This window comes from Pelodiscus sinensis, chromosome Z, assembly GCF_052426305.1.
Source record: "Pelodiscus sinensis isolate ZL-2025 chromosome Z, ASM5242630v1, whole genome shotgun sequence".
Classification (NCBI taxonomy): Eukaryota; Metazoa; Chordata; order Testudines; family Trionychidae; genus Pelodiscus; species Pelodiscus sinensis.
This window is the reverse complement of record NC_143085.1, coordinates 33,038,706-33,064,185: the sequence shown is the minus strand read 5'-3', so window position 1 is coordinate 33,064,185 and position 25,480 is coordinate 33,038,706. Positions and strand designations below refer to the sequence as shown.

General features: G+C 43.2%; 1 protein-coding gene across 5 annotated transcripts in view; it reads left to right on the top strand.

Annotated features, from left to right (window-relative positions):
• HECTD4 (HECT domain E3 ubiquitin protein ligase 4) overlaps window positions 1-25,480 on the top strand; it is a 146,356-nt gene that overhangs the window by 71,733 nt on the left and 49,143 nt on the right. For all 5 annotated transcript variants that reach the window (XM_075898745.2, XM_075898744.2, XM_014572912.4 and 2 more), the window contains 14 exons: window positions 1,025-1,258; window positions 2,268-2,460; window positions 2,633-2,737; window positions 3,163-3,251; window positions 8,199-8,374; window positions 9,265-9,400; window positions 9,548-9,689; window positions 9,803-9,969; window positions 11,806-11,952; window positions 12,926-13,110; window positions 13,979-14,132; window positions 15,329-15,609; window positions 16,010-16,199; window positions 24,529-24,610. In XM_075898745.2, the coding sequence (XP_075754860.2) occupies window positions 1,025-1,258; window positions 2,268-2,460; window positions 2,633-2,737; window positions 3,163-3,251; window positions 8,199-8,374; window positions 9,265-9,400; window positions 9,548-9,689; window positions 9,803-9,969; window positions 11,806-11,952; window positions 12,926-13,110; window positions 13,979-14,132; window positions 15,329-15,609; window positions 16,010-16,199; window positions 24,529-24,610 (2,281 nt within the window). The remainder of the gene's footprint in view (window positions 1-1,024; window positions 1,259-2,267; window positions 2,461-2,632; window positions 2,738-3,162; window positions 3,252-8,198; window positions 8,375-9,264; window positions 9,401-9,547; window positions 9,690-9,802; window positions 9,970-11,805; window positions 11,953-12,925; window positions 13,111-13,978; window positions 14,133-15,328; window positions 15,610-16,009; window positions 16,200-24,528; window positions 24,611-25,480) is intronic.

The following is a 25,480-nucleotide window of genomic DNA, read 5'->3' as shown; positions in this document are numbered from 1 at the left end:
CAGCACCCCATCACACATGTCACACATGTCCCTCCGGGGCGAGGGACGGCAATTTTTAGTCATGAGAAGTTCCAGTGTCTGTCCAAAGCTGTCCTTAGTTCTGATCATTAATCCTATCCCTTTACACATTCCCAAATCGCTTCACCTGGGGGAAAATCATATCTGGTTCCTGCTCATGAGCCACCGCAGTGCACAGAAGGGGCAACAGCTGGCTCCATAATATGCCTGTCTTCTTGTGCCTGCTTAGGACTATTTCACCACTGAGGCCTAGCTACAAACCTCCAGACAAAGCTGGAAGCCCTCCTGTGCACCCAGAAAACAATACTGTACCCACAGATCCACACCATCCTCTGCCAGCCCCATCTGCCAGCATCTGTAATGCAAACATAAAGGAGAATTAACACTGATTCCCCACCTGGGGTCTCGGGTATGCTTCAGAATGCCAGTGTCCAGCTGCCCAAACTATACTGGCTCTGAAACCCAGATGACCCACTGTTGTTGCCCTGATATTGATTTGATGTTATGAAGACCAGGACTTTAACAGGATTAAAAAAATAACTAGATAAATTCCTGGACATTAGGTCCATCAATGACTATTAGCCAGGATGGGTAGGAATGGTGTCAGGTGACAGGGAAGGGATCACATGAGGATTACCTATTGTGATCCTTCCCTCTGAGGCATCTGGTATTGGCCACTGTCAGCAGACAGGGTATTGGGCTAGATGGACCTTTGGTCTGACCCAGTATGGCTGTTCTTTTATTCTTATGATCCTGATTCAGTAGGAGCCAAATTCATGTGCTAGAAAGCTCAGTCTGGCAAAATTTCCATTTGTTTCAATGGGTGCTGTGTTCTGCCATTTTGTGAAGCATGAACCTTTTACTTTCTTCATGTTCTGAAATAAAGCCCCATATAAAACGTTTTTAAGTAAGGTGTTGCACTATGCCTTTCTCAACATGAGGAGTAAGGGTTAGAAGGAAACTAAAGGCCCTTTAATATAGGTATTGTTTATCTTTATTTTCTCAGATGTCAGTGGCAGGTGGAGGCCAATGGGATAATATCTCCAGCCCTTACTCCAAGCCCTTCTCCGCTGCCTCTTACCATAGACGAGGATCGAGAATTCACCTATCCTTCTGATGTCTTAGTGCCTCCTGTCGGACATTACTTTGATCTGCCTAGGATCAGGTTGCCTCCAGGAATCATGATAAAACTCAGGGAAATATCTGGACGTGCTCGGCCTCAGTTTAGACCTAGTATAAAGTAAGTAACTGTTTCTTCAGCGTTATTATTGAAACTAGCATACAAAGGGCTGTCAAATGTGGAAACCAAACAAAATACATAAAAATATTCTCCAATACCTCAGTAGTGATAATTGAAGGATGATATTTATTACAGTAATATTAGGCACGGAAATATCAGATTGAAAAAGATAATTCTCAACTTGATATGCATTTTCTAGATCTGTGGCAGGTTGAACATTCATTGGCATGGCCTCTTCTGCTGGTCTATCTGGGAATGAGCTCTTCCAGTCCTGAAGTGCCCCTCTTGTCTGGTGGCTTGCCCTTCGTTACCTGTCTTTTCCACTATTTCAGGCCCCATGTCACTTCTGTCCCATGGTGCCCCCTTCCTTTCAGTACTGCCCAGTGGCAGTGCCCTCACACTCTGGGGTCTTCCACTCCCAGAGAACCACAACCGCCTATACCCACCTTTGGTATATTGGGGGTTGTGGTTATATAACAGTGATTCCCTGCTAGTTGTGATCTAGCCCCTTACCTCAAGGGCAAACTGCAGTCTGGAATGGCCACTCATCATTGGCAAGGGTATGCGAACCTGCAGCCTTCTCCTGGCTTGGCTGCCTTCCTGCAGCCTTCATACACCTCAGGGCTTGAAAACAAGGTCTCAGTCAGGAAGTTTGCCTGGCCAGAGCTCCACAGTTCTGCTTGCCCTTTTCCAGCATTGCTTCATCTCGGGTATCCTAGTTTACCAGGCTGCCAGGTCCTTCCTGTTCCATCACTAGAGCAAGAGTGCCTCCATGAGCCTAGCAGCGCCTGTTTATACTGCCCTAGCTAGGCCCTGATTGGCTGCTACCTGCCTTCACCTGATTGACCTATAGTCCCAGCCCTCTCCCAGGACTAGGTTTAACCCATATTTCAGTGAAGTGGGGTGATCACTAAACTACAAGATACTAAAGCACAATTTCTTGCTAGTGAATGGTAAATACATATTCTTTTGTATCTTCGCTAATTAGATTAGTTTCCATCTGTAACAGGGAAGTGATTCAGCCAGATGTAATGGAGGAGATGGTAGTTTCATGTGTTATTAAACATTTGAACTTGGTTGATGCACTCCAGTCCCTAATAAACTTCCAGTATCAAGAAGAACATGCTGAGGAATATGATTTGCTGTGTAAAATTATGGGGGAGACCTTCAAAAAGCTAAATGCTATGGAAAGACAATTGCAGGTAAGAGAACCGAAGAAATTTTTTATTATTAACTTCTTAAGGTATTACTAACATAGACATTTAAAAAACTAAAAGAAACCCCTCGAAATGCATTCAAAGACCTCTTTTCCCTTACTGAAACTAAGATAAACGGATGCTTTTGTATATTCAATATTTTTGTGTTTTTTACTAGAGTGTAGCTGAATTGGAACAGAGATGGCAGAATGAGGTAGATGATTCTATACATGGGAAGCTAGAAAACAACGTTCCATTTTTTTACGATTATCATTTCAATGAGGTAAGCATTGCATTTATCCCATTCATTCACAGAAATAAGCTCCTGTTACCTTATTTTTGCATTTATGGACTGTAGTATATTTACTCTTTTATTCCATTTACTGCTAAGTTTTTTTTAGTGGATAAGTATATTAGCACTAAAAATTATAATACATGCTTTCAAGTTGTCTAAGGTATATGCTGACAATAAGAATTCATCATAAATATCAATCACTGTTGCTTTTTGGAGTAAAAATATCAGAAGAATAAGATGTCCCAAAAATGTAGTATGATTTCCCAGTGCCTATGTTTGCATTAAAGAGTTGGCAGTTAGATATGGGTGATTAATATTCTTGGTTTGTGACCATGGACACTTTAATGAATATGTGCAGAAAAAATCCCATGATCCTATTTAATCAGATACATTTTCATCCTGTTCTTCTCTAGAGCAAAATGAAAGAACTGGAACTTTTATGTTCAATGAAAGAAATTTCCTTTGATGGGAGTGATCTTGAGAATATGGTCCTGTCATTGAGGTTAGTAGCGGGATATGTTAGTTAAGCATCCTAGGCCCTGATTCAGCCAAAGTTCTTAAGTATTATCCATTAACTTTAATCACATGCAGTCTTGGACCTGGTCTACATTGGGAGTTTAGGTCAAACTTTGCCACATTAAGTTGAATGTCTGAAAAATGAGACCATGCTACCGAACTCGTTTCATCGACTTTATGGGCCATTAAAGTTGATTTCAGTACTCCTGCTTTTCATGAGGAGTTACACTAAATTCAACCTTGCATGGTCAACTTTACAGAAGTGCAGATGTGGCACTGAGAAAGTAATTGTTCTTAATTTCTGTGGGGTGTCCCACCGTGCTCCACTATGACTACTCTGGCCAGGACTTTCAAGTCTACCGCTCTCCAGGTGAACAGGAATAGTTCAGGGAAAATTTGATTTTCATTTTCTGTGTGGCCAGCATGGCAAGCAGACCTCAGAGCAGGCAGCATAGCTCAGCAGCACACCTGACCATGAATTGCCAGAGTCAAAGACAATCACCACCATGGAGCATGCAAGGGATCTTGGACCTCATCACTGCGGGGGGAGATAAATCTGTTCAGGCCAAACTACAAAGCAGCAAAAGAAAAGCTGATATCTGTGCTAAGATCGCAAAGGGCATGTAGGAGAAAGGACATGCCAGCAGTGCTGCATAAAAATAAAGAAGCTGATGCAGTTGTATCAGAAGACAAAGGGACAAAAAGATGTTCTGGATCATTGCCTCAAACATGCCACTTCTGTGAGCAGCTGCTGAGATCCTAAAGGGGGACATGACCCGTTTCCTAAGCCAGTTAGTGGGTTCCTCCCAAGATACTCCTCAGGCAGCCTTGGGCAGCAGTGTGAAGGACAGTGTGGAGGAAGAGGAAGATGAGAATGGTCAACAGACAAGTGGGGCAACCAGTGTCACTGACAGCCAAGACCTTTTTATAACTTTGGAGATAATCCCCTCCCAAGATGACTTGTAGCAAAGCCCTGAGACCAGGGAGGGCACATCTTGTGAGTTCACATTTTTTATTGTGCTACCAGTGGGCTAAGGCAATTGGATGTGATCTGCCTACACAGTCGGGATTCACAGGAACAGCTTGTTAACATGTTTGGAGACAGAGTGGGAACCTCCCTGCACACCTCTATAAAACTCTCACAGAGGAACCCTTTAATCCTTCTCACAAGGTTTCTGGGGAGGCCTGACATATTCTGTCCTCCATGGTAGGACACCTTTCCACACCCAGATAGCAGTAAGTGGTCTGGCGCATCTCAGCCCAAAGCACTGAAGCTTAAAGTCCAGGATTCTGGCCACATTCAGTTACTACTCTGTGGTTTGGAGAAGACTGATGTCACGCATGGCAACCTTGATGGAGCAGAGGAAGCTGTTAGCTGGTACCTCTGTAGTAAACCTAAATTTGCTCATCCCCCAAGAAGCATGGCTTGAGCTTCTGCCCTGCTTCCTTGTCTGGTCCCCTCTTCCCTCCACCCAAATGCTTCTGTGGGAAGAGAAAGTTGCACTCTCCTGGTAAATGGGGATGGAGGGAGGTGCCTAATACATGGGCACAATGTGGGCACGCCCGGACCCCCTTGCCACCACAAGCTTGAGCCCTGTCCTGTCCCTTACCATGCCTGCCATTAGACCAAGTCCAGCTGCTTCCCTAAGATCTCTGTGGTGTACCTGCTGCATAGTGGGGGGTAAAAGCATAGCTGTGGCCTTGTACATAACATATCCTATTGTCTTTAGACAGATCTTCCTTTATGCTAAAAGATTGTTTTACCCTCAACAACATATCTCCTGGAAAGTCTGCCCTTCGCTTTTCATTAGAGTGGGAACAGCAGCGACGATGCTGCATGCTCCGCTGGCTCCACCAGCTGTCTGGCTAGCACAAATATGCAGGCAAAAACTTACTAGGTATGGCATGTTCAAGGAGCAAATGCAATCTGACCACTTGAACAGGGAGTGATTAAGCAAGCAGAGAATAGGCTGCTGCAGGAGATGCAAGCGGAGCATGAGGGTAGGAGAGGGTGCAGGGAACTGGAAATGAAAAACCAGGAGAGAGTCTTGAGAGCCATGGATGGATGTGATGGCATAGGCACACATGGCAGCCTTCCAGGACTGCTATGGGCATAGGCACCTCCTGCAGCCCTAGTGCATGGCAGCCTTCCAGGACTGCTATGGGCATAGGCACCTCCTGCAGCCCTAGTGGACCCATATTTCCTCCTCACTGAGTTTCGTAGCCTTATCTCTTGGAGCCCCAGAACGCACTGTCACTTTGAAGTACCCCTCTCACCTCCCCTTTGCTGCCTCTATTTCACAGAGGCAGCAAGGGGAGGAATTGACTAGTCGACATTATTATCTGATAAACAAATGCTTGTAGACTAGTCTTAACACACATAATACACACCCCAAAGCTCCCAGCCTGAACTCTTTTTCTATCCCCGCTGGATTCCTAAAATAGAAGTGCATGATTTCTGAACAGTCTCTTATTGCTTGTGTTGAGGGTTTGGGGGGAGGTTACAGGCAAGCATACTAAATGCAGTGACACCTTTAGAGCAATATGCGTGACTCTCAAATCATCTGGCCATTCACAAAGCTGTTTTTCAAGGCTTTTCTGATTTGCAGTGCCCTTTGCTGTGTTCTCCTTATTGCCCTGGTGTCTAGCTTCTCATAATTATTGGCTAGATGCTGTGCTTAGTTCCCCCACCCTGGCATAAAACTTTCCCCCTGACTCTCACAAATATTATGGAGCATATCACAAGCTGCCACAATGATAGGAATGCTGGTTTTACTGAGATCCATCCTAGTCAGTAGACTGTGAAATATTCACTTTAAATGCCCAAAGCACATTCTACCACTGTTCTGCACTTGCTCAGCCTTTAGTTGAGCTGCTTCTTATACCAGTCCAGGCTGACTATGCATGGCTTCATGAGCCACAGGAGCAAGGGGTAGCTGGGTCTTCAAGGATTATATTGGCATTTTAATGTCTCTGATGTTAATTTTTTTGGTCTGGGAAGAAAGTTCCAGCGTGCAGCTTGGTGAAGAGGCAGGAGTTCCGAAAGATGCGTGTGTCATACGCCTTTCCTGACCATCCCACACTGATGTCGGTGAAACAGCCCTTGTAATCCACCAGCAGCACCCTCAAGAAGTACCCTGTGTGGTTTATGTACTCTTTGGCAAGATGGTCAGGTGCCAAGATAGGGATGTGCATTCTATCACCCTCCCTCCCCTCCTCCTCCCCCCACATGTAAGGAACCCCACTGCAGCAGAACCATCCACTATGGTATCAACGTTCCCCAGTGTCACTACCCTACGTAGCAGCAGGGTATTGAGTGCCTTGGATCACAATAACCCCACTGTAGATTTCCCAGTCCAAATTGATTTGCAGTTCACCATTAGCTCATCTGGTACTGCAAGCCTCCACAGGCTCTACTGCCACTCACTTCTCCAGTGCCAGAACAGGTCTCATTCTGGTATTCTTGCACTTCAGGCTGGGAGAAAGCAGTCTGCATACTTCCACGAAAGTAGCCGTACGCATGTGAAAGTTTTGCAGCCACTGCTGGTTGTCCCATAACTGCATGCAGTCCCACCACTCTGCACTTGTCTCACAGCACCAGAATTGATGTTCTGTGTATCCAGACAATCAAATGTCGGCAGTATCTGCAAGTTGCTCAACTCAAGTGCTTTGCAGAAGAGTATGTTCATGGCCTCCTGAGATTCATCCTCATTAGAACATAAGAATGGCCATACTGGGTCAGACCAAAGGTCCATCTACCCCAGTATCCTATGTGCTGACAGTGGCCAATTCCAGATGCCCAGAGAGAAGGAACACAACAGGTAATCCTCGTGATCCCTCTCCTGTCACCCGTTTCCAGACAAATAGAAGCTAGGGACACCATTCCTACCCATCCTGGCTAATAGCCATTGATGGATCTAACCTCCATGAATCTATCTAGCTCGTTTTTCTATTAAAGTCCTAGTCTTCAGAACATCCTATGGCAAGGAGTTCCACAGATTGACTATGTGCTGAGTGAAGAAAAAGTTTCTTTTGTTTGTTTTGAACCTTGTTCCAGCGGACCCTAGATACACTCTGGATATACTCCAGCCTAAGGCACACTGTGGTTAATATGATTACCATCACACTTTGCTGCTGAATAGATTCAGGGATGCGTTCCATGCTTACCATGCTATGGCATCTGCACAGAAAACCAGGGGGGGGAAAAGGCATGAAAAGACTGATTGCTGTTGCTTTCAAGCAGCGGAAGAGGAAGGAGACACGTACATTATGGGATGCTGACTGCATGTATCCAGAAGCACCTGTTGTTCAGTTTTGGCCCCAGTTTGCTACCCACAGAGCATCACTCTCAAAGTTGATGGTAGCCACTCTACTAGGAATGTGCTACTTTAAACTACGTTGAATTCTTGCACAAAGTGGGGGCATGCATCTTCAGCTTTACAAAATCAGGTGCTAAAAATCAACTTCAATAAATTCAACCTGATTTCGTAGTGTAGACATGGCTTTACTAAGTTAAAGGAGACTACCCACAGGTTTGAAGTTATGCATGTGGTTAAGCATCTTTTCAAATCAAGATCTAAGTCTTGCATTCAACTTCTCGGTGATTTTTACTTACAAAGTGGAACAGAAGCCTTGACTAGATTGTATTGACAATAGAATTGAAAGGCCTCTCCTCATTGCTGGTAACTGCATAAAGAGGATCATTTTGGGGATCATCCAAGTTCATCAAAATTTGAAATACTGGAGACATAAATACAGTTAACTATTTACAGATATGTAAAGGGAAGGGAGGAAGAAGAACCCTGGTTTTGCTGTGTTCAATTTGTTTCTTAACTCAAAAACAATAAGTAAGAGATTATAAGATGGACATCATTAAAATTTTACCAGTTATGTCAGAAGGAATGAAGAACAAATTTTTCATTCACCATTTTAGGGAGAAATTTTTTCAAGAAGTCAATTCTCTGATTCAGAAGTCCTCGCATCCCTTGGCTAAAACAAAAGCATTGGTAAAGAGCTTGATGAATAGAGCAGAGCTACTATTGCATGTTACTATTGCAGCGCAAGCTGGTCTCACAAGAAGTATATCCGGTACCCCTGCTGAGACCCCAGGTACCAGTTTACAGTGCATTGGATTATTACACCTGAATGTTTGCTATTAATATAATTGACACCTGTAATCAGCAGAGCAACAGCCTCCATGGACCGCTGGGCAAGGGGGGTGCAGCACTGCACTCTTGGAAGGGGCAACACAAAGGGTGGAAGAGGCCCTCTCCCCAGCCAGCCCTTTGTGCTGCCCAGAGCGCTCAGCCCAGTGCACCAGCAGCAATTTAAAGGGCCTGTGGCTCTCGCTGCCACCACTGCTACTGTGGCAGTGGCTGGAGTCTTGGGTCCTGTTAAGTCTCCAGGCCCTGGGACAATTGCTCTCTTTGCTCCTACCCCCTCTCGGAGGACCTACCCATAATTAATCACTTGTAATAGCCCTTAAAATCACATTTCCCTACTTATTATTCCTTTTCCATTTAACAAGCAGTGAATTTGTTTTTAGGGGCATTGAACTTATATGTCCCTCTTTACGATTTTCATATCAGTGTTGTCATTTTACCAGCATAGCTCTGTGAATAGAGTTATTTGACTAATTTCAGAACCAATCAGGGGAATGTGCAACATTAATAACAATTATATTTCAAACATAGGCTGTTAGTCTTTTAAATTTCTCAGTTATATAGCTTAATTTTAAAAATATAGTAATTAGTGCTAAATGACCTCTGATCCCTCTCCTTTCCAATTGATAAATAATTCCACATTCTGCCATCTCACATTATAAGTAAATATTTAATTATAAGGCTATTACTGGATGTAGTAAAGAGACGGGTTTAAGAAGATGGATAGCTTATCTACAATACTTTTTTTTTGTCAGAGGTTACCTTACTATGGAAACTTGCTATAAAAATGAAATGCAGAAACCAGCAGTGACAAAACATTGTTTTATTACATTGCAGCTTGTAAGTCAGCATCTGAAACAAAAGTGATATCTCATGCTGTCCGTCAGCCTGTCTTTCTTCGGAGCATGTCAGCACCTTCTGACCTAGAAATGATTGGAAATGAAGATTTGGAGTTCACTAGATCTACTCAGAGGTATGGATGCTGGTCCACTGAATTGCTGTATGAAACACCTAACAGTATATTCTGTATTTCTGTTACTAACATACCCTGGTTTTAGAAGAAAATTTTTCATAGATCAACCCATTTTTAAATTCTCTAATAAGTGTTGTTTTCCCATAGGCGGCGCCATGTCACTAGTCATAGAAGTAGCTCTTTTACTCTTCTTCAGTCTTTGACCATTGAAGATAGCAGAGATAAACCTACATACAGTGTCTTGTTAGGGCAGCTGTTTGCTTTCATTGGGACAAATCCTGACCAAGCGGTATGTCATGTTCAACCTGCTAACTCCGTATGTACTCAAGCACAAATGTAACATCCATTTTAAATTTGGTACAGAATGGGGCATATGTAGTAAAACCGACAATTCTTTATTAGGTATCCAGTAGCAGTTTTCTATTAGCTGCTCAGACCCGATGGCGTCGTGGGAATACAAGGAAACAGGCACTCGTGCATATGAGAGAGCTCCTAACAGCAGCTGTTCGGGTTGGTGGTGTTACACATCTTGTGGGTCCAGTGACTATGGTACTTCAAGGAGGACCAAGGTAAGTTGTTAATCACAACTTTGTTAAACTCGGGACTAAGTGGTGTGCTTTATGCAAGGAGGTGTACTGCATTATACGAACAGCAGCTAAAGAAATAACTTTCTTACCTTGCCAGGGCATGAATTTTCAGATTTCTTGGAATACCTTTTAATATTTCCCACAGTGCTTCAAAAGAATTGCTAGGTCCTATAGCTGTGGTGTCCAACATGCTAGCCACTAGCCACATCTAGCTATTTGTCTGGTTGAGTGTGGCTAGTTGGTTTGAACAATGTGATTATTTGGCTGGCTGAGTGTGGCTAGTTTGCTATAGTAGTCCCACTAGAGTGACTACTGCTTCAGAACTGGTTGGACATTATGGTCCTATAGCTTGTCAGAACATGCAGGTTTGATAAAGTCTTATGGGACGCTACTAGTTCAGGGTTAATTGTAAGTGATTTAAGCAAATTCATCTCACTAGATGACTAAAGACAGAGAAAGAAGTAGGAATTGTAACCTTAACACCATTGTATCTGCTGCCGTCTCTTAGTCACTTTTGGCCAATGACCCAGTAGTTGAGAACTGCTGACCTAGAAGACTTGAGAGAGTAGCAGTGTTCCCTGTAAGTTGAGCACTTGGGCCTCCACCCAGGAGAGATTCAGATATCACCCAGCTGATTAGCACAGTGCCCACAGCCAGCAACATGTGTTTCTACTGATGGCGCACATGCACACATTCCTCAGTGCACATAAAATTTATTCTGCACATGGATGGAAAAAATTGAAACACTGATGAACAGAGACTTAGATTTCGTTTATGTTGTTTTAGCTGCATAGTGGCTGTGTGCAATAGGGATGCAAATGCGAAATTTGACTGGTTAACCAATCAAGGGGTAGGGGTAACAAATGCAGACCACTGGTGACAGGGGCAGCTCTGGATAAGAATGTAAAAGAGTAATCGATTAGTCGACTATCCGATAAGCCTAGCCTTATCAAGTAGTTGAATTGACTACTTGCATTTCCCCCCTCCCTTACTGCCTCTATATCAGAGGCTGGGGGTGGGGGGAGGCAGCAGTGCAGGCAGAGAAGGCTGCTCTAGGAGCAGCCCCTTTCTGTGTGGGGTCCTGGAGGGAAGTTGGGACCCCCTGTGGACAGGGGCTGCTAGACCCAGAATGAGCCAGGACTGAGTAAGGCCGGCTCAGTCCTGGCTCGTGCCAGGTCTAGGAGTTACCCCAGCTTCCTGCCCATGGCAGGTGGGTAGCTGCTCCACCCCCCAACAGTAAACCAGAACCAGTAAGCATCACCCACTAAGGATAATGATTATGGGTTAACCTTTCACATCCCTAGTGTGCAGGGCTACGGAAGTAAAATATTTAGGTGTTTTGGTTCTTAACAGTTGTATAATGTATTTTGATCTAAAGGCAAGAGCACATGAGAGATTCTTTTATGTGTGTGATTTTAAATCAAAACACACAATAAAATGAATCAGTAAGATCTGAAAGAGTGGATTTTATGGTATAAGGTAACAACATTGTGGCAGCTGTATCAAAACATTTTTAACTGTAAAAAGAAATGTAAATATTTTGTTTAATGTCTGGAACCAGTTTCTCAGTCAAGTCTATAGGCAGAAAGGTGATTATGCATGCATTATTTTATATTTATTTTGAGGAGTAGAGCAAGAAGACCATATTTTGTAGCACTAAGAATTTCTTACATTTTATATAAATCTGGTATAGAACTTTTGTGTCTAAAACTTTCATAATTTCTTTCAAATGATGGTGATTTCCTGTAGCTATGTTTGGAAACTTTTAATTGTTCTCGGTGCAGAAAGACACAATTTAAAATGTAAAATTTCCCACAGAATTGAAGAACTCACGTGTGGTGGGATGGTGGAACAAGTCCAAGAAGCCTTTGGAGAGACCATGACCTCAGTGGTTTCATTGTGTGCTCGTTACCCCATTGCTTGTGCAAATAGCATTGGCCTCTTATGTACTATACCATATACAAGGTAGGAAACATTTTGCTTCAAAGAGAGAGAGAAAAGAATGGTTCAATAATTTTGATATAGTTGTGCCATGTAGTTAAGTGTTGCTTCAAAAGGAAGTTTTATGTAGATTGGGATATACCTCCTTTTTTTCAGTCCTCTGACCCTGTAAATGGCATTTTAGAAAGTCTGAACTTATTGGATCAACTCTGAGATATGTACACAATTCAGTACTATTAGCACAAGTGTTTTGTGTGGCTGAGGGTGGATTATGAACCATTTTCTTACACTGTTTCTCTCTCTTTCTCACTCATTCCCTTTCTCTCTCATACACACATCCATTTTTCCTATGCTGATGAAGTTTTCCCTGCACTTAGCATCCTGGTTTTGAAATCACCCTGTAATATCTCCTGACAGTGTATTGCTGAGGAATAGACACACAGGTTTGGGCACAGGCAGAGCCAAGTCTTGCCTCTGCCACTGATTTGTTCTGTAGCACTGAGCAAGACACTTCAGCTTTCATAGTTTACCTGAAGTAAGCATAGAACCAACCAAACTGTGTCTTGGGATGCTTTGGGCGTGAGTGCATTATGAATCTATAAAGCTCTAAACAAATGTAAAATATTACTGTTATTAATGATGTGAGATAAGAAAGAAAGAAGATTGTGTCTTCCATTTTTAGCAGGTGGCATAATTTAAAATAATGCCCTGTAGACCGCATATAAATTTGATAACTATTTATGTAGCATTTAATCTATTAGGAACAGCTTGGTATCATGACATTTAGGAATAATTCTGGATGACAAACTTGGAGAATATCCTGTTGCATTTTGTCCTCTCTAAGGATAAAGTAATGGAGGAAACATTGAATTGTCCAATGCAAGAAATGATAAATGGATACAGTACAGAAGCAGAGAAATGTGGGATAGCTTGTGTAAGTGAAAAATAGTTGAGAGGTTATTACAGTGCAACCTGAATTCATTATTCTTCTGAACAGGAGTGAGGAGAAGTGCCTGGTACGCAGTGGCCTGGTACAGCTTATGGACAGACTCTGTAGTTTAAGCAGCCAGACAGAATCCAGCTCAAATGAAAAACAGACTAAGAAACAGAAAGTGGCTACAATGGCTTGGGCTGCCTTCCAGGTTCTAGCCAATCGCTGTGTTGAATGGGAAAAAGAAGAGGGTAAGAGCAATGTTGATATTCTGTATTGTGTATTTTAAAATCGCTGCTAGACATTGAGTTGACTGTATGAGAAGAAATAGTATATGCTTTGTGAAACTTGCATTGACCAGCCACTGACATTTAGGGATAATTATTTTTATTAAACATAAAATATTGTAACTGTGTGTGTGTGTGTGTGTGTGTGTGTGTGTGTGTGTGTGTGTGTGTGTGTGTGTGTGTGTCTAAATATATAGTAACTTATGAAATGCTTTGAAATTCATTGATGAAAAATGTTGTCTTAGAGCTAGATGATAAAATTACTATTGAGATGGGATTTTAAAACGAATGGGAAGGTAGTAGTTTTAAACGAATCAAGAGAAGTTTTTCATTATAGAATTTTTTGAGAGGGAGAGACTTAGGTGACTTAGTCTCAGGTTTAATCAACTGTAAATGTAATGGCTCGAATTCTTCCTTGATGTAACAACTCCAGGGGAGTAATTTTCTCTTTCAGGATTTTTTAATCTGACAGGCTGCTGGCAAACTTGAAAAAGTTCTTTTGACTCTCGTGTTCCTATATTCATAGAAAACCAGCACTTCTGTGTTTATACCCCTCAGAAATTTCTGGAGTCTGGGTTAGCAAAATTACATTGGTGGGAAAAATACCCACTTAAATATTATCCACATAAATAGAATAGTATGTTCAACTACTCTGTATCATAAGACTCCCTGTCGATTTGCTATCTGTGAGCTGTTATTGCAAGTTCGATTGTAACTCAATTATATCTATAAGCAAAACTTGTACTTTAAATAAATGTGTTTAGGTTTTTTCCAATATACTTTTTTATCATGTACACAATTACATTTGTATATTTTTGCATTACTTTTGAAGGTGGGTCAACGGAAGCTGTTCATTCTGGTCTGGCTCGACAGGTCTCCAGTCTTCTCACCAATCACCTGGCACGAGCCACAGAATGTTGTGGTAACCAGGCTGCTGGAAATGATGCACTGCAAGATGTACTTAGCCTTCTTAATGACTTGTCAAGGTATTGGAAGAATTTTGATAGTCATTTTTTAATGGCTTACTCTCCATCTAATGGAAATAGTAAAGATAATGACACCTCTTTCAATACTATTCCAAAAGCTTAAAGTTATTTAGAAATGTGACGTGCAGTATAAACACATTTATGATAAATTTTAGGATTAATAACTTACTGACAGTGGGTGCAGATGTGTAGATGTCCATCATTACTTTCAAAAATCAAAAACTATATTTGTCACGGCACAGTTCTTGTCTAACAACATTAACTTACTTTTGTCACATTCCTGCATGTTTTTAAGATATATGCTGCAACCGAGCAAATGGTTTATTCAGTAAGAATGCAACCATTCAGTATAATATCATTTTAAACCTGACTCTGTGGTCCTGGTTTTTATTACCTCAATAGGAGTTGTACACTGGGAACAACTGCAAGATTGAATATAAAAACTGCAGTTTTGCAAAGTGTTTTTGGCATCTTACAGCATATGGAATCTTTTTGTTGATGAAACGTGACATACAGCTGCAGTAATACCACTGTTAAATAACTGTTTTGTATTTGCCCGGGGCTGTGTAGTATATACTGAAATAATACAGTACTTACGTGTTACAAAAGAGATTAGTGGAACTGAATATCACAGTATTCACAGTTGTGCTTATGCTTATAAACTTTGGTGTCTAGAGAAGCTTTCTTGGATTTTTTTGAGCTGGAGGATTAATGAGACTAAATAGCAACATTTGAATTGTTTTGCTCTAAAATTTGTGATAAAATTTCAAATAACGGAACAATCTTGAAGAGCTGTTTTATGAGGGATTATGTGGGAAATAGACAAACATTTTATGGGAGTTGTGTAAGAGGCTTGAGACAGCAGAGATAAATAATGGGGTATTTCTCTTGCATTTGAAATTGATCATGACTTAATTTTTATGTAAGGGCTTTAATAATGTAATCATGTATCACTATAAAGATCCTTTTACCAGTGGCAAGAATGTCATCTTGTAGTTTTTGTGAGTTGTAATGCACTTCATCAGACTTAATCATAAGTCTTCAAGGTGCCATTGGGCTCCTGGTTGTTTTTGCTGAAACAGACTAATACAGCTACCTGTGAAACCTGTCATCATGTAGTTTATATTTGATTTCAAGAGAATAATTTAACTTTCCTGTTTTGCAGTCAGAGAGATGACTATGTTCTTTTCTTTCAGGAGTCACATAGGTAAAGCTATCCTGAGCCAGCCAGCCTGTGTGTCCAAACTTCTCTCACTGCTTTTGGACCAACGCCCCTCTCCAAAACTCGTCCTTATAATCCTCCAGCTGTGCCGTGCTGCTCTTCCTCTCATGAGTGTAGAAGACTGTGGAAATGTTGAACTGCCCCCATGGAGTTACTCTGTGCCTTCCTTGAACAGTGAACAAGATGACCCCAGTGACCCCGCCTCCAAGATTGCATCACTGCTGTTAGCAAAACTGGCAGATTATGTAGTGCCAGGTGCTTAACAGTTTCTCATGTCTAAATATTTGTTCTTATTACATGTAATAAATGTTGTATGAGCTTGAGAAATAATGCATGATTGTGTAAGAGATTAGCAAAAAGTTCACTAAGGATAAATGTCTCCTAAATGCTAGCATTCAGATGATTATCTTGCCAAAATCTTAACAGCAATATGAGTTCAAATATCTAGTATTAGACCTGTTTCTATAACACTTGTATTCTGATTGTTCAGAATAGTTCCGTTTTCTGAATAAGATGATTATTGTAGACACATGAAAGAAAGCTCAGATAAATCTAAAGGAAATGCTTTTAAAGCCAGACAAATGAGTTATGGAAACTGATTTCAAACCAGTCATTTAAAGTATCTGACTTTGTTCTTTTTCCTTTCTGCTCAAAGGTTGTCAGACAGTTCTGTCTCCAACTGCTTCTGAACCAGATATCACTCTGGCAAAAACCAGCCCCAAAAATTCCATAAAAGGAGATAAAGACCCTGGAGAAGAGAGTGAGGCAGTGGATGGCAAACTTTCTATTTTTATTCACAAACGGGAAGATCAGTCATCCCATGAAGTCCTTCAGCCCTTACTGAGGTAACTTTTATTCAGTGGATTAGAATTAACAGAGCTATTCAGGGGCTTTCATCTTTTATTTATGGACTGTGCCAGAGCAGTAAGGGTTTTGTGCTAGAAATGATCATAGCTGAGCAAAAGCAAAATGCTTCAAATTCTGTTTTCTGTTGCTGCTTGTTAAATTGTAGGATTTTTATCTAGAAGTGAGTACGTACTGGTGATACTATATAGTTTGCATAAATAGAAATGCGCAAATTAAACCACAGTTCCTCAAACGTGGTCATTGTTGTACAGGCAACATCAAATCAAAAGTCAAACTTCCATTTATATTGATAAGTTAGAGGAAGAATGTATTTGTCTTCACCTATTTGTTTTTGTGTGTTTGACAGCAATTGGTGTATAGTCAGGTTCACTGCTTTGTCGATGGTCAAATGCAATTCATGTCTAATTCAGTGAGATAGTTACCTTACCTGTGCACAAATGAAAGGGAAGCTTATGTTAATATTCTTCCCCAGGATCTGTGAGAGTGTATGAACCAGTGACAACAGGAACAAAGATGAAACTTTAGAGGCAGATGTACAAAAAGAGGTGGTAAAGGAGTTGCAGCTTGTTTTGGGTGTGTTGCTCTTGGATCCACTCAGAAACCACAGCAAGAAGCAGAAAACTCCTTTTCAATGTGATTTGAAAAGAATTAAATAGAGAACCCATTCCTTAGCATACCAGGAAAATGGCATATATTACGTTGGTGGATGTGCAGGAGAATGTACCAGTGACAGTATGGCTGATCTGGTTAGGTCCTGTGATGGTGTTGCTGGTGTATATATGTGGGCAGAGTTGGCACCGAGGTTTGTTGCAAGGATTGGTTCCTGAATTCGAGTTATTATGGTGCGGTGTGTAGTTGCTGGTGAGAATATGCTTCAGGTTGGCGGGTTGTCTGTGGGCAAGGACCGGCCTACCTCCCAAGGCCTGTGAAAGCGAGGGATCATTGTCCAGGATGGGTTGTAGATCACTAATGATGCGTTGGAGAGGTTTTAGCTGGGGACTGTAGGTGATGGCCAGTGGTGTTCTGTTGGTTTCAACACCATCACAGGACCTAACCAGATCAGCCATACTGTCACTGGTACATTCTCCTGCACATCCACCAATGTAATATATGCCATCATGTGCCAACAATGCCCCACTGCTATATACATCAGCCAAACAGGACAGTCCCTACATAAAAGAATCAATGGACACAAATCTGATATTAGGAATGGCAACATACAAAAACCTGTAGGGGAACACTTCAATCTTCCTGGACACACAATTGCAGATCTAAAAGTAGCCATCCTGCAGCAAAAAAACTTCAGGACCAGACTTCAAAGAGAAACTGCTGAGCTACAGTTCATCTTTAAGTTTGACACAATCAACTCTGGATTAAACAAAGACTGTGAATGGCTTGCTAACTACAAAAGCAGCTTCTGCTCTCTTGGAATTCACACCTCCAGATCAGCTGCTAGAAGTGGGACTCATTCTCCTTGATTGGATCCACCTGGTCATCTCCAGCCTGATCCTGGCCTGCATATTTATTCCTGCCTCTGGAAATTTCCACTACATGCATCTGACGAAGTGGGTCTTTGCCCTCGAAAGCTTATGCTCCTACACTTCAGTTAGTCTATAAGGTGCCACAGGACTCCTCATCGCTTTTGCAGATTCAGACTAACACGGCTACCCCTCTGATACTCTCAATAAAGCGCTCCATTAGCATAATTCCATTAGAATTACTGAAGTGATCTTAGTATTCAGTCATAATAACTCAGATTTTGATCTCTGTAAATCTCACGAGAGACCCCTCCAAAATAAAAGTAGGATGCTGGAGGAAGTGATGTTGGCAGTTTGTTACATGACAACCCTTACTCTGAATCATTCTTAAGCCATTGCCTTGGTATGATGCTAACAGGCAATGGTGTTACACCATTCCTGCCAGCAGTGCTATCTTTCAGATGAAATGCAAAAACAAGACTATTGGGCATTTATGGCCACTAAAGAATTGACTCATTTTTGGGGGGGGGGGGGGAGAGGCGGAGGGGAAGAGAATTAACCACAGAAGCATTGCCAAATTCCAATTCAAGTAATTACACTCTCCATACTTAAATCTCCTGCCGTTTCAGTACAGTGGTTCTCCTTCGAGTGATGTCCCCGTGGGTGCTCCACTCTGGGTGCTAGTGCATCCTCGCGCTGGAGACTTTTCCAGCAGTTTCCACCGCACCGCGCATATGCCGTGCTGTTGGAGTCTGTTAGGTGCACGCACCGTGCGGCCCCTCAGCTCCTTCTCTACCGTCCTTAGCAGCAGACGGAGCCTCTTTTCCTCTCAACCTCTGTCAAAGAAAACCATCAAAAACCCAGTTAATCCCATTAGTTACCTCAGTATCCAAATTATTTTACCCCTACCAATCCTCCGCATTCAAAAGTTTAAAAAAAAAAAATTTCTTGCAGCTTGTCACCTTTCCCCCATGACTCATGCCGGGATCTCCTGGCTTTAAAACGTGCGAGACATGCTGGGATGCTATGCCCATTTCCGACGGGCATTCTAAGTGTATAAAGTGCCTGGGGGAGTTACATCAGACACAAAAGTGCCCCCACTGCTCGAAACTCACGGCTAGACCGTGCCATGATCGAGTGAACAGACTGAAAACTCTCCTCTACGAGAAGTCGCTTCAACCACCGTCAGAGGACGCACCAGCAGTTCCAAAACTGGCCTCCCAGAGCAAGGGTATGGATAAATCTCATTCTTCTGCCCCCTCTGGCCTTATGGTATCGAAAATGAGTCTTTCTCCAGCTCATTCGCTACCATCGGTAATGATGACTGCAAGGGTCAGCACTGTGGATAGGCCCAGCATGTCTGAACGGCACCATCCAAGATGCTGGTATCGCACAAGAGAGCCCACTTGGAGCCGAAACAGAGACCATCTGCACCACCAGCACCAATGGCACGGGCTTCACCAATGGCACTGGCCACACTGGCGGGCCAACATAGAGATTGCTCGGCACCGAGACAACAGGCTCAAATGGCACCGACATCCGTGCAAAAGAAGCCCCGCACCAACATGCCTCCACCGGATCACTCAGTACTGGGGGCAACATTGGCACCGAGTAAACCGCACACCGCGACACCATCTCAAGAACGTGCGCACTATCGATCCCCAGTAAAGAGCTGCATGCCAACAGCACCGATCTAACCGGGATCCTCCATCTAGTTGGTGCACTCATGCAGATCATCAAACATCTCACGATCTCCGAGCAAGGTGGGCACGGAATCAAGGAGTAGATTTTCTTCCCAACACTTCAGTCCTGCTTACAGACCTACCTCTTGGCAGCCCAGCTCTGAGGCATACACATGGTATGCACAGCAGTATGGCTACTCACCACCGCCATATACCACTCAATGGCAGCCATGGGATCCACGCCACCATCGTGCCCCCTCTACCATCTCCAGACCACCATTGGCTTCTCCTCCAATTACCACCTTGGTAACTGAGCCCAATTCTCCTACTCACTCCAAGATACAGGACTCTCTCTCAGAAGAGGAAGACAGATCCCCTTTGCACAACTCCTCAACCTCACCCGATGAGGCAGTTATGGCTGAAACCCCGCCATCTGGCAACGACTCAAAGAAATTCCAAGACCTCTTCTATAGGGTGGTCTTGGCGCAAGAACGAGATCTACGGGAGGCACAAGAGAAGCAATACCGGCTCTTATGCACACTACAGCCTCCCACTACCTCCCGAATAGCACTCCCCATGGACAAAGCTATTATGGACCCAGCGGTTAATATCTGGCATATTCCTGCATCCATTACCCTAACTAATAAAAGGGCAGACTGCAAGTACTTCATTGCGCCAAAAACAATAGGTTTCCTCTTTACCCAACCCCTACCAAACTCATTAGTGATAGACTCCATTTGACATAAGGGAAGACAACCTAATCTTAGGACTATTCCACAAGACAGAGACCATAAAAAAGTCGACATCATGGGTTGTAAAGTCTATTCCTCTGCCACCCTGCTCCTTAGAGCAGCAAACTATATGGTAATGCTCGTGGATTACGACCATGCCAACTATTGCAAGCTGCAAGACCTAATTCAGCACTTACCAGAACACAAGAGATCAACTCTCCTTTGCATCATGGAGGAAGGCAACACCATTTCCTGTACAGCCCTACAGTGTGCAATGGACGTAGCAGTCACTGTGGCCTGTATAACCGCATCTGCCATGTACTGGACAGAATTTCAAGGTTGCAGGCATCTGGAGTCCCAAGAGATTTACAACAGAAGGTTGAAGATCTGCCCATCAGCAAGACCAACCTCTTCGCTGCTAAGACAGACGAGATATTACATTTCATGAAGGACTCCCGCACCACTCTCAGGACCCTGGGAATGTACACTCCCAGTGGCCTCTGTTTGTCAGAGGCTGGAGAAGGATGGCAGGAGACAAATCGCTTGATCATTGTCTTCAGTCCACCCTCTCTGAGGCACCTGGTGCTGGCCACTGTCGGCAGACAGGCTACTGGGCTAGATGTTTTTATGTACATTCCCCCCTTTAAGAGAACGAGGTACTCAACCTACTAGAGACCCAGGGAGCCATATAGACAACAATCCAGATACGATCTCCGCCAAAAACAAAGGCCACAACATCGCAGACCCCAACACCAGCAGACACAAAATTCCTCTATGACCCATCCACCCATAGCCAAATTGGAAAAATATGTCGAGAGCCAGAAAATCACCTCAATACCACTTGCGCCCAGTCATCCTCAGTTCAACCATCGTCTCCAAGCTTTTTTCCATCAGTGGACCCAAATCACATTAGACAAACTGGTCCTAGACTGTATCCAACATGGTTATGCCATCCCCTTCACCTCCTTGCCTCCCTCCCACCCCATCACTCTTCAGGAACCCATCTCACAAGAAGTCTCTCATCTACTACAGTTGGATGCCATAGAACAGGTACCAGCAGAATTCCATGGTCAGGGGTTTTACTTAACTAACTTCCTAACCCAGAAAAAGAGTGGAGTGTGGTGACCTATATTGTATCTAAGGACACTCAACAAATACATCGCTTACCACCGCTTCAGGATGGTAACCCTAGCAACAATTATTCCCACATTGGATCAAGGGGACTGGCTTTTGGCTCTTGACCTCCAGGATGCCTACTTGCACAACACAATCCATCCTGCATACAGATGCTTCTTCCGATTCATGGTGAGCACCCAACACTACCAGTATCGAATGCTCCCCTTTGGCCTCTCAACTGCCCCCAGGGAATTTTCCAAAACTCTGGCAGTCGTGATGGCCTCACTATGGCATCAAGGAGTCAGATATTTCCATATCTACACTACTGCCTCATAAAAGGGTCGTCCTTTCAGGAAACAAAGGCCATGATCAACACTACCATGGACTCTCTGGTCAACATCGGCTTCCATATAAACCATACAAAATGCACACTATACCCAACCCAGAAGTTAGAGTTTATAGGGGCCCTCATCCTGACATGGTAGCAGCAAAGGCTACTCTGCCTGAACGCAGATTCAATACCATACACGATCATATCACAAGTACACAATCAGCTCTGACCATGACGGTACGCGACTGCCTCAAAATCCTCGGGCATATGGCTTCTACAACATATGTCATCAAGTTGGCCAGACTCTGCATGAGGGGCCTACAGTCATGGTTGGCCATAACCTACAAGCCCTTCAGGGATCAACTTTCCAAACTAGTTACTATCCCACCATGCGTCAATTCCCTACAATGGTGAACAAACTCACAAAGCATGCTAGATGGCGTACCATTCCAGCGGCCTTCCCCCACACTTACAATGATGACCTACACATCGCTCATGGGTTGGGGAGCCCATTTAGGGACTATCACAGCTTAAGGCAAATGGTCCTTTATGGAACAAACTTTCATATCAACCTCCTCGAATTACGAGCAGTCAGATATGCATATCAACACATCCAACCTTACATAGCTCGCAGGTCCATTACTATAATGACAGACAACACCACCTGCATGTACTATATAAATTGACAGGGAGGTGCATGATCCCCATCCTTTTGCATGGAAGCCATCAAATTATGGATCTGGTGCCTGATACATCAGGTCACCCCGGTAACCTCCCACCTTCCTGGAGTATTCAACCTCACATTGGATGCGCTAAGCCGCACGTTCCACGACCAGCACGAATGGGAAATAGAGAAGCATGCATTTGATCTAGTCTTTTACCTGTGGGGCCAACCAGACATAGACCTCTTTGCCACAAGAAACAACAGGATATGTCCCCTCTGTTGCTCCAGAGCAGGGAAACACTTCCTCGGGGACACCTTTTCTATCAGGTGGGATGCTCCTCTCCTTTATGCTTTCCCTCCTTTTCCTCTTCTACACAAGGTTCTCAACAAGATCAGGACAGCTCAGGCTTGAGTTATACTAGTGGCACCAGCATAGCCCAGACAGACTTGGTATCCTTACCTTCACAACATGAAAACGGTAGATCCGTATGCCTTCCCACTCCATCATAACCTTTTATCGCAGAATCACGGGAGGAATATCCATCCAGAATGCCACAAGCTTCATCTCCACACCTGGCTCCTTCATGGCTCCAGGCTGCTGTAAACAACTGTTCAGAAACAGTGAAAGAAATACTGATCAACAGTAGAAGACAATCCACCAAGAGAACATACCTCTATAAATGGAACAGATTTTCTCACTGGTGCAAGTGCTCACATACGACAACCGTAGAATCCGACCCCCTCCCCATCCTGTTGGACTACTTTTTATGCCTGAAACAGTCAGGCCTTGCTCTTAGCATCATTAAAGTACACGCAGCTGCAATAGCAGTGTTTCATCGCACCAAACAGGGGGTTTCCTTCCTCGCAAACCCGATAACCAAGAGGTTCCTTAAGGGTCTACAGAACACTTTCCCACCCGTCCGTCCACCAGTTCCAGTCTGGGATCTGAACCAAGTACTCAAGAGCTTGACAAAACCACCCTTTGAACCACTAGCGACCTGCTCTTGGTCACATCGATCAATGAAGATGTCCTTCCTAGTTGCAATAACTTCTAGTAGGAGGGTGAGTGAGCTCGCCGCATTAATGGCTGAACCCCATACACAGTGTTCACCAAAGACAGAGTTGCACTTCGATCCCACCTGAAGTTCCTCCCCAAAATACCTTCCCCCTTCCACGTCAATGAACCCATATACTTACCTACCTTTTTCCCTAAGCTGCACGCCGATCCGGTGCATGCTGCATGGCACACTCTTGATGTCCGCAGGGCACTTGCATTTTATATTGACAGCACCAGTGCCTGGCGAGCGTAATGTTTCTGTCCTATGCAGAACGATCCAGGGGACAAGCAAACTCACCTCAGTAGATGTCAAAATGAGTCTTCTCCTGTGTTCATACATGCTATACACTCTGATAAAACTTACTTGAAACCATCACAGCACATTCCACCAGGGCGATGTCTTCCACAACAGCCTTTCTCAGCAATGTTCCTCTCCAGGACATTTGTAATACTGCCACCTGGTCATCTGGCTATACATTCGCACATTATGCTCTCTCCTCTTCAATCGCATCTTTCAGGGCAGTGGGACAAGCAGTACCATCCGTAGTGACTAACACGGGGCTCCAAACCCACCTCCACAGGCTGACAACTGCTGTGTAGTCACCCAGAGTGGAGCACCTACGTGGACACCACTCGAAGGAGAGGAAAGAGTTACTCACTTTGTGCAGTAATGGTAGTTCTTCGAGATTTGTGTTCCCGTGGGTGCTCCACTACTTTCCCTCCTTCCCCTGCTTTGGAGCCCCATGCTCTAATGAGTAGACAAGGAATGGAGGGGCCATGTGCATGTCTAACAGACTTCAACGGCACAAGGGGGCACCACAGTGCATGTACGGTGCGGTAGAAGCTGCTGGAAAAGTCTCTGGTCCCCAGTGCAAGGATGCACCAGCACCCAGAGTGTAGCACCCAGAGGGCCACACCTCTCGAAGAACTACCGTTACTGCACAAGGTGAATAACTCTTTCTTAACTTCTCATCATGTGTCCTCAGCTCTTTAAAATTGTGGTGATGTTAAGCAGTTCTGCTGCAGAGAAGTCTTTACAGAGCTGGTTTTGTTTTTTAAGTTTTTCCTGTAACAGATTAATTTGGCTACCTCCTGAAGCTTTTGAAAGAGCTGGTTGAGTTATTCATGTAAATAAAGGTTATAGAATACTCTGAGAGTCTTTAGGATGAAACAAAAATATGGAGTGTTTAGTTCACTAATTTTACATAATACAAACACATTCAATATGTTTTATTCTTACAATTGTAGTAGTTCAGAAGGTCGACCATTCCGACTTGGTACTGGAGCGAATATGGAGAAAGTAGTGAAGATGGATCGGGACATGACTAAAGTAAGGAAATAATAAAGATAATTATTTAACATCTTAGAAGTCATTAGACATTCACAAGTCTCACTATCCCACTGTTCTTAAGCCTTCTGTAAAATAACCCAAAAACTAAATTTAATCCTCTTCAACATAGATAAAGTTTTGTCTAATTGATATTTACGTTAAACTGGTGAAATTCAGGGACACCTGTTCATAAACCTCAGCATTCTAACAATGTTAATGGCAGATATGTGTAAATTCTTGAAAAAGAGGTGTTATATGTTGCTTCAAAAATATTTCTGCTAATGCTTTCTCAGGGTATGTCTACACTGCAGGATGTTTCTGGAAAAATGGCCGTTTTTCCTGAAAAACTACACTTACGTCCACACTGCTATTGCATTTTTTCGAGAGAAAATTGAAAGAATGGTGGGTTTTTTCTGACAGTGGTAAACCTCTTTCTACGAGGAAGAAGCCTTTTTCCGAAAAAAGCTTTTTTGGAAAAAGGCATGTGTGGACACAGAAGAGAGTATTTTTACGAAAGAAGAGGCCTCCAGGAAAAAGCAAAGGTGCCCTGGTGGCCACTCTATCCCCAATAATCACAACTGAAATACGAGATAGTGTCCAGTCAATGTGGATACCCTCTTTTGAAAAAGCATATCATTTTTTCGTTGCACTTTTGCTGTGTAGACACTCTCTTTTGAAACAGTTTTTCCAGAAGATCATTTCCAGAAAAGCTTGTTCCGAAAGAAGCTTGCAGTCTAGATGTGATTTTAAATTCATGTTCATGGGTATGTGCCTCAGAAGTACTCATGAATTTTTTGATCAGAGAACAGTTATATGGTGTTGTTTCTATCTGACCAACTAAACTAATAGCATTAAATTTATTCCTTGATT